Genomic DNA, 15,073 nt, shown 5'->3' on the forward strand with positions numbered 1-15,073 from the left:
TTAGTGTTGCTCTCCATTTTAGTATCGTCTTAAAATTGTTGGAGGAGAGTACACGAACAATCTCTGATCTTCAAAAAATAACCACCTTGGAATTGACAGCTATTAAGAAGTTCGGTAGGGCTGAGGCGCGTAGAACGCTCTCTTTAAGACGATACGCGCCCCTACGGTGCTTTTCAAACCGATGCAGAAGGTCTAGCGCGCCGCCTCCAGGATACAACAGCCCAACTCTATAGTTGTTACTTCTCTTTGATCTGCACAACCAAGAGAAGCAGAAGCTTCCCAATATCCTTCTTTGCCCAAAGAAAACAAAATGAAGGAGAAAGAAATAAATGTGAGGAGGATAGTATTTTAGAGTGATTTTTTGTTGTGAGAAGAAGTGTATCAAAACCTTTTGAGAACTCCACTATTTATAGGCTACAAAATCTTAAGTAAAAGAAAAACTAATGTGTAACAGTTTTTCATATTAAAATGTAGTTAATAGGTAGAATTAGTAACCTAAAGAGTTAATTCACATTTGAATGGGTTATAAAGACTTATTCAAATAATCCTTTTGTAACCCCCACAATAATACATAATGTCTTATTCAAAATTCTTTTGTAACTCCCACAATTCCAAATAATTGTTTTGTAACTCTTATTCAAAAAAAAAAAAAACTCACAATTATAACTCCATTCAAAATGCAATGTAACTCCCACAATAACAATTTACATAACTCACCAATGAATACTATTGTAACTCCTTGAAAAGATTTATCTAAAAATTAAGATTTTATTAAAATACACCAACACATAGCAGCATTAGGTCCAAGCAGAAGAATTTGGAAGCCTCCAGAAATTGCTTTGAGATATAAATGAATTAATATAGCATTGAACTGATTAAACATATAAACAGATGAAAAGTCAATTACGGTCTTTAGACCCATTCTTTGGAGAGGATGGGTGTATCCTCATAACAATCTTCAATTACGGTCTTTAGATCCTTATTTCCCATATCCATCTGTTCTAGCTGAATTTGCTTTACAGAATCTGCAACAGACTCGCGGCACCATTTCACCTCAATCATTTCAAGAGTCTCACATTCCCCTAAACAAGAAGGGACCTCTTCTAGCTTCCTACACTGGTGCACAGCCAATTTCTCAAGACGGAAAAAATTATCAGAAGATGCAGTCCAGCTGCCAATGTCCAACCATAATAATTCCAAGACTCGGAGGTTAGGGAACTCCCCTTCTTTCATTACCCATTCTTCCCCAATAAAGGAGGAATCGTGTAATTTAAGCACTTCAAGATTAGGCAACTTTCCAATTGTTGAAATTTCACTCCATGGCTGACCATTCTTTGAGAGAGTCAACTTCTTCAAATTCAACGCGAATTTAAACCCATATCCCTGAAAACCAATCAAATGAAGTGACTCTAGTTGACTCAAACAGTCAAACACAAGAATCTCATCACAATTTCTGGTAGTTTCTCTTGATTCATCATCTCTTGATTCGTCATCGGTTGATTCGTCATCTCTCATACATTTTAGCCTGCAGATGCTTGGTAATTTTTTCAGTAACTTTTGCAAGTTTTGAGACAAGGGATCAATTGCAAGGTTTAACGTGTCCAAATGATCTAAATCTGGGGCTACTTCAAGATTTCCAACTGCAAAAATAAAACCTCTTTTCCAATATATAGTACGTAGATAACTCAATGTCCTAATGTTCCAAATAGTATTTGGCAGCACAATATTACTCTCTGGATGTTTTATGATGAGAGTTTCTAACCTTGAGAGGTTGGCTATTGCAGATGGGATTGATGTTATTCCACAGAGAGCCAGGTATCTCAAGTGAACAAGCAATAAAACTTCCATTGGAAATGATTCACCAGAGCCCCAATCCCCCAAATCCAACACTCTAAGAAGCTTAGGTAACAAAATCCTCGAAGGCTTCTCTTCACAGCCAAAAGCATCATATCCAAACAACAGTAAACAGCGTAAATTGGGAAAAATTATCACTAACTCCCAAGTCTTCAATTCCCAGCTACTTTGAACACAAACTCGGTGGTGGCTGCTTGGTTCAGCAAGACTAAAAGGGTCTTCCCAACTTTGAATAATATGTAGAAAACTTTCTTCTTTGGCTTTTTCCACACAAAACTCGTGTACCAAATCATGAAGTTGGCAGGCTTTGGCACCACTCATAGTTCTTTGGTCGGTAACCATAACTAAACTTCTATTAATTAGAGCCATCAAGTAGTTGTAAGCTGCTTCCTCCAAGCTCTTTTCTTCAGTCTGTTGCACGAATCCTTCAGAGATCCAAAGCCATAACAACCTTCGGACATTAATGACCTCATCTTCTCGAAATGCACCAAAGTATAGAAGGCATGGCTTCAAATAATCTGGTAAGTGATTATAACTCAACTCAAGCGTCTTCATGCAATATTCAATGTCAAGGACAGTAGAACTAAGATTTTTTGCAACTTCTTCCCAGCTATCTTGTGCAGTGGTAGCAAGAATTCCAGCAACAAGGACAATTGTAAGGGGTAAGCCCCTACAAGTTTTTGCTATTTGAGATCCAACTTCACTAAATGTTGAAGGACAACCTCCTTTGTCAAATAGCTTTTTCTGCAGCAATGTCCAACTCTCTTCGTCCATAAGTTGGCGGAGATAGTAAGGCTCAGTATTAGGTTTGAATTTTGAAGACAAATTCTGAAATCTGCTGGTGAAAAGAATCCTGCTTCCATTGGCATCATTTGACAATGATTTTACCAACAAATTCCATGCCTCAATGTCCCACAAGTCGTCCAAAACAAGGAGATACCTATTTCTCAGCAAAACTTGCTTTAGCTCCTTGGCCAAATCATCTTCATCCTTCTTATGATATTTTTCAGGACTCTCAGAAGAAATACTACACAAAAGCTGAACTAACAAACTACGCATGCTATACATTTGAGAGACATAACACCAGCCACACACATGAAAATGTGACGTAACTGAATCAGCAACATAAACTTTATTGGCTAATGTGGTCTTACCAATCCCAGGCATACCTACAATGGGAACAAAATCCAACTGCTTTGATCCACTCCTAAGTCGATCAATGATAGATTTCACCTTGTCATCGAGACCCACCAGATCTTCATTGTGAATGGTGGCAATAAGTTGTGATGGTATGTGAATGGACGTCTTGTTAACTCTCTGGATTTGACCATTTTGGATCTCCAAAGCCTCAATCTTCAGAAGATTGATATCTCTAGCAACAGCATCCAAAGAATCTTCACATTTATCACTAACTAGTGTTGAGTCAATCAATAACTCTGCCTTGTTTGCAGCCTCCATAACATGACTCCAAAAAGCTTGGAGTTTTCCATTCTGATAGCGCTGCTCCTTGATATTCACCAGGACAGGTCTCAAGAATTCAAGATCTTTTTCGATCCTTTGGATTCTATCCTGTAGAAAAACAATTGACTCATTAGCCTCATCACACCTTGCTAGTTCCTTGAGATTTTTTAGGAAAAAATCCATACAGCCCAACTCATTGGATCTAGGATAATTAAATAATGAATGTGGTGATGTTAGTGGATAATTGTGCGCAAGCTCTGCCATCATATACTTGAGAACTTTGTACAAATGAAACAACACAAGATCTGTTTCCTTGGAAAAGCCTTCTTTGATTTCGTTGACAGAAAGGGAGAAGATCAGAGTTCCTGCATCATGGACCACAACTCCAATAAGATCCTTAATTTCATCGCCTAGTTTCTTCTCCTGTTCAAGAAGGATACTCAAGTATTTTACTCCTTGATGGAGTTTTAGCATTTGATCCTTTTCCAGAACCTGAAAACTAGCACAATATCCTAGAAGACCCGTAAGATAATCTAGGAGAGAATCAATAAGTTCGACTAGCACTCGATGCTCATTCTGCTCAAGGGCTAAACCATATGATGTTCTTGATTGTTTCTTTGAAGCTATCAGGACATGCATGCAAGTTTCTCGGACTTGGGGACCAAGAGGATCTATATTCTCATCCATCAGGTCATAAATCTCATAGTCCGTTTGACTGGGCACTTGTTCTTCATCACTGTCAAAGCAACATTCAAAAATCGCGCATTCAACCACAACTGCAGCGTGAGTCAAGAGATCTGCCAATTGCGTACACTCAACACCTCGCATTATTGCAAAGCGAATGAGACTCCTTAAAAGCTTTAGCTCGTGTCTCATAGTATCCTCTAACTCAATTAAAGGATGCCGTAGAGCCTCCAAAAGGGATGCAATAAGATCCACAACTAGTTGTGGATCTCCCGGTGGGTAATAGTCAAAGAAGATGACCAAATATCTGTCTTAAGAAATGACCAAATATTTTCCGAGGATCTGGATGTTGCACTTAATACTATTTGCTTTCTATCTGACTCATCAGAACCTTCGTATAAAAGATAAGCAGACTGAAGATCATGACCCATCTTAATAACCATATCTTGAATTCTGAAGCAAATAGTACTATGTGACAAACTTTCAGACAAAATATTACCCTTGTCTTCCTGATCATGCTCTAAAAGCGCTTTACCCTTGTCCTCCTGATCATGCTCCAAAATCCTTTTACCCATGCCCTCCTGATCATGCTCCAAAAGCGCTTCACGGTTCCTTATCCTCCTACACTTCTTGACATACAGAAAAAAGGTTTTCAAGAATCTTATGTTTTCCTTCAGATCCGTGATATCGAAGAGCCGGAAATCGACGGACTTCTCAACCTTGCATAGAAAATCTAAAGCAAGATCAAAGCAACTAGTGCCAGTGCTGGAGGACATGTGATGCGACCGCAGATAGTCAACTAAAGCAAAATCAATGAAACTGGTGTTACTGCTGCAGGGAATCTCCATTATTGTATCTTCTTTTCCCTCTGGTATCAGACTTCTACCTGGTTTAGCCACTGAATAAAATTAGTTCAGGATCTACACTTTCTCATCTAACAAAATAGCCAACAAACAACAGGCAGGACCTTTTTTTTAACTTTTTGTGTTAATATTGTGAGACGCTATTTTGTTCATAGAAGATATCGTGCAGCAGAAGTAATAAAAAGTTAAATAAGTGTGACTACACTTCCCCAGCTACTTTAGTGGTGCCAAAAGAAGACCAAGATCAACAGATAAGTTACAATAAGGTACTGATCGATATAGTCCTTTGTTAGTGGCCACGTGTGTACCAATTTGGTCGCTTACTTTTTTTATGACCAAATTGAATTTTGCAGTCACGGTTCCTTCTCCTCCAACATATTTTCAAGCTCAATTTTGCAGTCACATGACCAGTGAGATTACGACATTCATGTAATGGTTTCTGCATTAACTATTCTGAATAATTAATTATCTCTCATCAATTGTATGACAAATTATTATGTAAGACAAATTATTACACTTAATATAGATAGATTAGAGTTTTTTGAAGTTTAACAACTGAATGGACACATTGAAGTTGTGCTTTTAGCCTTTTACAATAATACTTAGTTCCACTTGGACGGCGTTCTTTGATTATATACTCCCTTTGTCCCATAAAGATAGGTCTGTTTCTTGCCTCACGTAAATTAAAAAAATTAGTTATTGTAGTTATAACAATTATTCTTTGTTCTTACTTTCCACAAAATATCCCTTATTAATATTAGATTATTTGTTCAAAGTAAGAGGCACGTATTACTATATTGTTTTTGGAATTTAGAGTACTTTAGTTTCTTAATGCAAGAGTCAATCTAATTAATGTTACATGTTTGACTAAAATGAATAACAAAAATAAAACTGCCAAACAATCAAACATTTTAATTTGGAGCCATTAGAAGGCAACTAAAATATTCAAAAATTTATAATAATTATGTACATTAAATATGGGTATGTTAGTATAATAACAAACTAACTACTCTTTAAAAAAGGAAATAGGCATATAATTTGGGACAGGCACAAAGGAAAGTGAGCCTATTTTTATGGGATAGAGGGAGTATTAAATACTGAGCTTCTGTTCAAAAAAATACCAAGTTTTTCTCCTTCTCTTTTACTATTTTTTTTCCTTCAACGGCTTTAACAACTTATCTATTGCCTAGTTTTTCTTGGAATTCAAACTTTGACTTACTCAATAAAATTCTGCCTTGATCTCCAAATATAATTGCTTAAATGTTGGAGAAATATTTATGATCTCTCCTGAAATTTATCGTCTCCTTTATCAATTGAATTAGTTTATGCTTCTTTCCTTTTGCCTATGTGTAAAGGCACATAAGTTTCTGTTCTTTTTCTTTCACTTCTTTGTTGAATTTTATTTCAATTTTTTATAGCAGAGCTGAAAAAAATTCTTGAAATAAAGTCAAAAGGGACAAACAGAGCCAACATAAAAATAAATTTGCATGTAGAATGAGATAATTCTTGGTTTGTTGAATAAATGCCTACTTTGGTTTTTGTACTTTATATAAATGAATTAAGGAAAAATTGTTCAAAATACCCCTCACATTTTGTTAAATGAATTTTTTTTGTTTTTTACTTTTAAAATGTTATTTTTACATCTTTACAAATTTAAATTAGCAAGATTTAGTTCCAGTGGCGACTTCTAGTTGCAGCCTTAGGTGGGTCTAGGGGGCGGAGGGAGGGAGGGGAGGAGGGAGGAGGGAGAGAAGGAAGGAGAAGAAGAAGGAGAGGGAGGAGGAGAAAACAAGCGGAGAGAGGGTTTGAAAGAGAGGAGAGAGCGGGACGAGGAGGTAGGGGGTGGTGGCGATGGGTGATGCTGATGGTGGTGGTGGTGGATGGTGTATACTTTTAAAAAATACCAAAATAATTGTAAATTATAAAAATATTCTAAAATACTTAAAAAAAAAACCTCCAAAAATATATCTAAAAACACCTTCAAAAACATTTACACTAAAGTTTTACATATATACAGGGACAATAAAAGTTTTTGAAAAATACCCGCAAAAAAAAAACTAATTCAAACAGAGCCTTTCTTTTTCTAAACAAATTCCTGAATCGTTAGCTAGCTAAAAAGAGATAAAAGGAAAAAATGTTAGTTGCATGCAGAGAATTGTAAACACTAAGGGAGTTTTCGCTTTTTCCCAATTCCAAATCTAGTGTTTGGAGTGCAAATTGGCCTGTGGATTTAGGGTTGAATTACAATTGTATATGGCCCAGTTTAAAGCAGTTTTCTTGAGAGATTGAAAAATTAGAAAGTTTTCAAAATGTCATGTTCTCTATTTTATTAATCTTCTTGGGATTAAATAAGTTACATTGCACTGAACATCAGGATCACAAGCCTATATATTGTTAATGTTTCTTTTTTTTTTTAATTTTTAACTTTGCAACTTCTCCAAATTTAAAAACTTGTTAAGAAGACTAACAATTTTACTTCTTTTTTCATGTGAGATAATATGAAACAGTAAACCATCAAAATCTTTTTTTTTTTCTACATCCGTGGAGAAATAACAACAACCTACTTGTAAAATAAACACAGTGGAGGTGAAGAAACATATTAATTTCATAGTTACTCACCATACAATATCACAAGAAATGTTATCACATAATTGCTGCAGTAATTTAAGAATACATGTATTCATATAAAAAATTGATATATCTAATGCTGAGTCAAACAAAAAAGCTGGAATTTCCTCTTATTTCATCCTTAATTTCATCGTGTTTCTTTCCATGCTATGAGGTTGGGGGGAAATTGCTTTATTAAACTGAAACTGTACGTCCAAGGCTTAAGTGCATATGCAAAAAAAAAATGTTACATATATTTTAACCATTAAGTGGAAGAATACAATCATCAGCCTTAGTATATACTAGCAGAAAAAAGTGTCAAGAACACATGGAAGCCATATATATTTCAACCAAGAATAATGTGTGAAAAAAAAAAAGAAAAAGAAATTCAGCACTTACTTTGGAGAGAATGAATACTCCGGGAACAGGTGATCTGTTGAATCTGCAGAAATTCCATTTATATGGTGAAGCTACATTCAAAAAAAAAAACTTTAAATTAAAAAAGAAAAAACATAATTCAGCACTCACTTGAGCGAAAGTGAAACCTCTGGCAATAGTGGGTGATCTTGTGAATACGCAAAAAATTCCCAGTATATCATGCACCTACCCACACAAAATCAAGTTTAAGAAAGAAAAAAGAACATTATGATGATTTCAACCAAAATAAAAAGAATTCTTATATGCAAGATTTTTTGCATGTAAAATGGTAAACTAGGACATCCACAAGAGTGCAATCCCATTTGCTTCATCATCACTTTATTATCACTTTTTTTCATTATATCACTCACTATAGATTACACTCTACAGAGTATAATAGCATGAACCCACATCAAATCACACATTTATTTTAATAATCCACAATACATATCCCGTAAATAAATAAATTTATTTTCTAAAAAGTAATTTCATTATTTTTGAAAAATAATTTATTAACTTTTGGTGAAATTTTTACTTTTCAAATTATTAATACATATTTTTTGGAAAAATATTAATGATTACTTTTCAAATTTTTTTATTTTGGCAAAATAATATTATTAATTCATGAAAATAATACATATTTTTTTTATCTCAAATTAATACATCGTTATTTTCAAAAAAATAATTAAGTAATCATTAAACAAATACCCAACACTTAAAACGTAAATAAATCATAATCATCATAACTCAATTAATAATGATCCTCTATTTAATTAATTTAACCCCATTACATAACTTAAATCAATTGAAGTAGAAGTAAGATTACATAATAAATACTAATTTTAATTATCATTGCCTTCGAACCACTCCCAAATATTACTGTTGCCATGATGGAATAGGAGAGTGAGAAATTGAAAAAATATTAACAATATTTATGGACAAAATTTTGAGGATTGAAATCAAGACAGATATTACCATTGCAATGGTGCCATTATTTTGTTTTACCATTGCAAAATGGACAAAATGCACCTTCAATCTTTTGGATGAAACGGACCGTTGGAAAGCTTTTGAATAAAATGGACAAAATGGGTAATATTTTGACGGTTGAAAGCTTTGAGTATGGGTCCAATAGCTTTTGAGCGCCTCTTTTGTGTGAATATTGGTTATGCATGCAATACTCATTGTACTCCCACAATGATACGAGACACAATGCATAAGTGTAATAGTCTATTACACCCTCTATTACACACCATTGTTGATACTCTTATAACGGACAAAGTAGTAGTAGCAACTAGTAAACAATAGATACACCCCCATTAAAACAATAGTCCCTCTGAGTTTAAAGCTTTACAATCCTGAGCTACTTTGTTAAAACCGAAGGGTCACTTTCCATGATCCATGGCTGCCATTACACAATTGTGTACAATTAAGTATAGAGGCCACTGGGCTCTTGGTCCAGCGGTCAAAAGCTTGGTAGTGCGGGAGGTTCGACCCTTGCCTCCCACAAAAATTTGTCATAATATGTGACGGTTTTCAGTGGCCATTTTCGATAGAGTTTCTACTCACATATGAATCCTATCGTTGCGAAAAAAAAAAAGTATAGAGATTTCTTTTTTTCATTTCTTCCAATTTCCAATTCTAGGTACACTTGATATGCACATGATCCATGGCTGACAAACTTTGTATTGTTCCAAAATTATTAACTATGTTTTATGCATCAGACAAGTATTAAATTCTCCTAACTATTACTTGTTTGTGTTTCTAAAACTTGGGATAAAAATACCTAAAATTTAGGGGTAAGAAAATAGAATAGCATAAGTTTGGCAGATTTAGCATGCAGGGGTGTAAACTTTCAATGTGTTAAGCTAACTTTTTTTTATGTCCAAAAGTGTATTAAATAGCATTTGTTTGGGGCAATTGAGTTGAGGCCATTATAGTGATAATCTATTTTATTGGCTACATTATTACCAGAGGAAAATAATTTGGCCATTAAATTAGTAAAATGACCGGCCGGGCACTAGCTACTCATTGGGTCAAGGAGCATCCTGACAGATTATAAGGTGTCGGTAACATTATCGTAAATGTATTACAAAACAAAAGTGTAATTAACAAGCATTCTTCTAGCGTTTTAACACGTCAACTAACAATTAATGTATATTATATATATTTTTTCCAAACTTTAGATTTTGTGCCAAATTTGTATTTCAGTAGTTATAAAGAAAGACAAATAAAAAGAATGGTTCATTACACACGAAAATGAGGTTATGGGATGAAGTTAGAATTAGGGTATATATACAGTAGGAGATTAGTTGTAAATTACCCTAAAATGATCAAGTCGGTATATTTTAAAATTTCTTGTCTTAATTGCCAAGATAATTGCCAAGAAATAGTACAGAAAATTGTCCTGAAGAAATCATTAGCACATTGGTATAAACTTAGACAGTTTTGGATTGAATTTTATACAAATTTCATTATATAAGTTTACAAATTCAAGTTTACACCCATTTTAAACGACTTTACACCAAAAGAGGTTCGAACTACGACAATTAGATTGAACTAGACAACTTCCAACTGTGAGACCCTATTGTTACATATATAAGTATGGTCTGGCCAATCAGTGCACATTGAATGCTCGCTAAGAGGAGTCTCATATGTTAATTTTTTTAAGAAAAAGTATAGTTAATTTGAAAAAGTACATAAAATACAGGAGGTCCAATATTTGTGATTGTGTATATTCACATGGAAAGTCAGGTATAATTTTTGGCACGTTAACAAGTATCCATGCCTGTTAGGACAAAAATCCCTATATGTAGACCCAATTCAAACGAGCTTTCGCCATGTAAAGACATTGGTTTTTGGAGAACTTTTAGATGTTATTATAGCAATAAAATTTTATTGAAATAATTTTCCTTTTTAAGATGAATTGAAATTGGAAATTGCTTAAGGTTTACTCTTTAGGATTAACCCAGAGCTTACTAAAAAAGGATAGTAAAAAAATAAGCGAGACCCAATAGAAAAGTTCCCAATAGATTATTCTTTGTGGAGTAACAAATGTTTTTAGTTTTTTCGAAAAAAAATTCAAACAGGATTCCAAGAAAAACAAGAAACCATCCATCCAGCTATTAGTAACAGATGTCTTCAAAAACTAAATATATTTCAAAGAGTAACAATAATATGACTTATGGTCCCAGAGTATTACTACTTTCGTAATCGGCTAATTTGGGAAGATTATGATCATTAGTGAAACAAGAAAGAACTACAAGGATTCTTGCGCGCAATTTTGGGTTGAAGACAGGAGACTTGCCATGAAAAATGAGAATAAATCCTACCAGTGGATTTAAATGTCTTCTTCATCCTTTGTGGCAAATGTATGTGAGATAAGTTAGTATGTGCATGTCATTATTGATGTAGTTCCATTTAAAAGTTAATTTGGCAGAGTAATGCAGAGAATATAGAATTGAAGTATTATGAGATCTTTATATAATTATCTAAATTTGACTTTTTTTATTTTATCTAATCGATTTCTCTATCAAGGTGTTGAGCTTCTCAGACTAATCTAAAATTGTCTATTCTTTGGCTAAAAAAAGTTCCTCAAGTGATTATTATGGATATTTAGCAATACGTACGAGGCACTTCAGTTTAAGCTTTCGTTTCTATGAGTTCTTATTAGATACTTTAATTAGAAAATCTATATTTTGATTACCAAATTTGCTGCGTTAGGATGCTCATGTAATTTGACTTATTCTAGGTGAAAATCTGAAGGTGTTTCAATTGTAGAATTTCTACTTTAATTAATACCAATTTGTACGAAAAAGGTAGTAAATTTATTTAGAGAAAAAATATTGCATCATCAACTATTAGCCTCTAACTCTAACTGAGAAGGAGCACTAAGAAAAAATAAGTTTAGAAGCTTTTTCTATAATTACTTTTGCGGTTATATATTACTCACACGGTCCGATTAAATATTTTTTACATCTATACTTTATCATGAATGTGAGGAATGGAGTGACACAAGGCCTTAATATATCTAGCACTGATTTGTTCCATACCAAGAGCAAAATTAGCAGAGTTAGATCATCTTTTCCGACTTCAAAATGAATCAACTCAACCGATGATTCCTTCAAACATACAGAAAATATAAACAGCAGGGGAAATGGAATAATTGATTAACTTATTCTGGTTCTTTTTTTTTTCTTTTTTGATTTCCTTGAATTTAAAAATACCTGTTGTTGATGAGCACCGTAATCAGCTCTGTTTGAAGAAATTGACTGCAGAAGCTCCGGCAACCGGCAGGAACCAGCTTCGCCACCACCCTAACAAACCGCTGCTTACTTCACTCCTGCAGTTTAATCTCAGAAAATTTATCAAAATAAATGCAAATTTTCGGGCGATTTCTTTGAAAAATATACTACAACAATACAAGCAAATTTGTGAGAGTCACTACTGAAAGTCAGAGACGAGATAGTTCACAGTAGCAGGCCTTCACTTTCTTGCCCACAAAACGAAAAAACAGAGAGGTTGCTTTTCACTGTTCTTGCCCCACAATGATGCTCTCTGTTGTTTTTCGACAAGACTTTGTCGCCCGTTACCGCGGAAGCATGAGGCGTTCTGTGGGCCTCAGTAATAATTAGTGCTATTTGGGCAGGACCTTCACAATATTATCAAGGTTTTTTCAATTTCTTATTTAGAAAACACAATTGAAAGTTACAATAATATCTCCACCATGATTTTTTTTTGGCAAAGGATTATAACAACACCACATACGCTGAATATAAGGGGGCGCTTGGTTCAAGCTTAGGAATTGGAATTGTAATTGAAATCATACAAAAAAATTTAGTATGAGTTTTGGACAAAGGTATGATTACAAATGGGGGTACTTGGTAAATATTGGTAAGAAATGAGTATCAAATTTAATAATCAATTTTTTACCTTTAATTTCTTTTTTCTTTTCATATCTTTCTTTTTTTTCGTTCAAATGCTTATCCCACATACCCATCCACCATATATATATATTCATATGTAAATATTAATTTTCTATTTAAAATATATTTATAAATATTTATAAATATATATATATTTATATAAATATATAAATATATTTATTTCAATTTTGTTTTATAATATGTATATTAATATATATTAATATGTATATTTCAATTATGTATATTATATATATATATAAATTATTGTAATATTAATATGTATATTACAATTATGTATATTACATATATTATATCAATTGAAATAAATAATATATATTTATATATAAATATTAATTTTCTGTTTAAAATATATTTATTTATATATTTATATAAATTTATAAATATATTTATTTTAATTTTATTTTATAATATGTATATTAATATATATTAATATGTATATTTCAATTTGTATATTTCAATTATGCATATTATATATATAAATTATAGTAATATTAATATGTATATTTCAATTATGTATATTATATATATTATATCAATTGAAATAAATAATATATATTTATATATAAATATTTTTGTTTAAAATATATTTATATATATTTATAAATTTATTTATATTTATATTTATATAAATATATAAATATATTTATTTCAATTTTGTTTTATAATATGTATATTAACATATATTAATATGTATATTTCAATTAATATTTATATTTTATTATATATATAAATTATATTAATATTAATATGTATATTAGATATATTACATCAATTGAAATAAATAAATATATATATATATTTATATATAAGTATAAATATTTATAAATATATATTTATATATATAATTATATAAATATATAATTATATAAATATATATTTCAATTTTTTTATAATATGTATATTAATATATATTTATTTATATATGTATATTAAATATATATTAATATACATATAAATATATATTAATATACATATTATAAAACAAAATTGAAATACAAAATATTATATATATAAATAAATAAATATTAATATATAGAAACAAAGCCAATATATATTTTTAAAAAATCCCAAAAATAAATTTTTTTTAAGATTTTGGAATCAAATGTGGGATTCATCAAAATCCTCCAATCTACTTGGGTATTGAGAGTGGCTGATTTTTCATGAATCATTCCAAGATTTCAAAACCTATACCCATTAGCCAAGCAACAATTTTGGGGCTCAATCCAATTCTTGATTTCTATACCCTCCAACCAAGCACCCCCTAACTTTCTCAGTCATTACTTTTAAATATGTTAAATACTCACCAAAGTATGGAAATAAGAGATACGAAAAAATGACAACAAAAGACTTAAAAATTTTAGTGGGCTCATAGCATTTGTAACATTCCTACTTTTTTGCAACTGTTCATGATACTTCTTTTAGTTTGGACTATTGAACTTGTTTACTTTAGTAACCTTTTTTTTTTTTTTGCTTGATTGGTGGCAATTGGCTCTCGCTTATGTGGAGTAGTAATCCCTTTTGGTTCTTTTCTTTTTGTCCTTTTTTTGGGGTTAAATGATTTGAGGGCTAATTTTTTTTTCATCTAGTCATAAAAGGTTGATTTTGTTTTTTTTTTTTTTTGGCTTATGTGGAGTAGTAACCTGTTTTGGTTCTTTTTTCTATATATTTTTGGTTAAATGATTTAAGAGTTAATTTTTTTTTCTTGCTGTCAGGGAGAGGGAGAGGGAGGGGGAGGGGGAGGGGGAGGGGGAGGGGGCAAGGTGAAGGGATAGAAGGGAGAGGGGGCGGCGGGGAAAAGGGGGAAGGAGGAGGATATGTGGGGAGGAAAGGAAGAGGAAGGGAGGGAGGGGGGGAGGAAGGAGGAGGGGAAAGAGAGAGGATGAGAGGAAGAGAAATACAAAAAGAAAGAATAAAAAAAAAAGATAAAATGGTGGGGAGAATGAGGTGCTGGCAACAATGCTAGTGGCGATTAGGGGAGGCGGAAGGAGAAGGACGAAGAAGAAGAAAGAAAGAGAGGACAAAATAGAAATATGAAAGTTTTTCACATATTCTCTAAACATTCAAATACACAAAAGTTTTTATACAAATTATATAATAAACTATATTAAAGTTTTATTCAAATTTCCGGAAAAACACATCATCGAAATGGACCCAATTTGCTATTTCTAGTGCCTCCTGAAATTTTCTTTGAAACATTAAAGTCTCGTCATATTTGTAGTTTCTGATTTTTTTTAAAACTTGCTA

The 15,073-nt window shown here is 32.3% G+C and overlaps 1 protein-coding gene across 1 annotated transcript; it reads right to left on the reverse strand.

Moving 5' to 3' along the window:
- Window positions 1-816: 816 nt before the first annotated feature.
- LOC140010244 (putative late blight resistance protein homolog R1A-3) lies at window positions 817-12,415 on the reverse strand. Its single transcript, XM_072056810.1, has 4 exons — window positions 12,110-12,415; window positions 7,998-8,072; window positions 7,869-7,911; window positions 817-4,885 (listed from the first exon to the last, which is right to left on the reverse strand). Exon 4 carries the CDS (start codon window positions 4,189-4,191, stop codon window positions 913-915), a length of 3,279 nt encoding a protein of 1,092 aa, XP_071912911.1. The 5' UTR covers window positions 4,192-4,885; window positions 7,869-7,911; window positions 7,998-8,072; window positions 12,110-12,415; the 3' UTR covers window positions 817-912.
- Between the last annotated feature and the right edge of the window lie 2,658 nt (window positions 12,416-15,073).

This window comes from Coffea arabica, chromosome 7c (genome assembly GCF_036785885.1).
Source record: "Coffea arabica cultivar ET-39 chromosome 7c, Coffea Arabica ET-39 HiFi, whole genome shotgun sequence".
In the NCBI taxonomy this organism is placed as follows: domain Eukaryota; kingdom Viridiplantae; phylum Streptophyta; class Magnoliopsida; order Gentianales; family Rubiaceae; genus Coffea; species Coffea arabica.

What these genes read in the sequence shown, in the direction of transcription:
- LOC140010244 (XM_072056810.1), bottom strand. Translation starts at nt 4,191, where the DNA reads ATGAGACACGAGCTAAAGCTTTTAAGGAGTCTCATTCGCTTTGCAATA.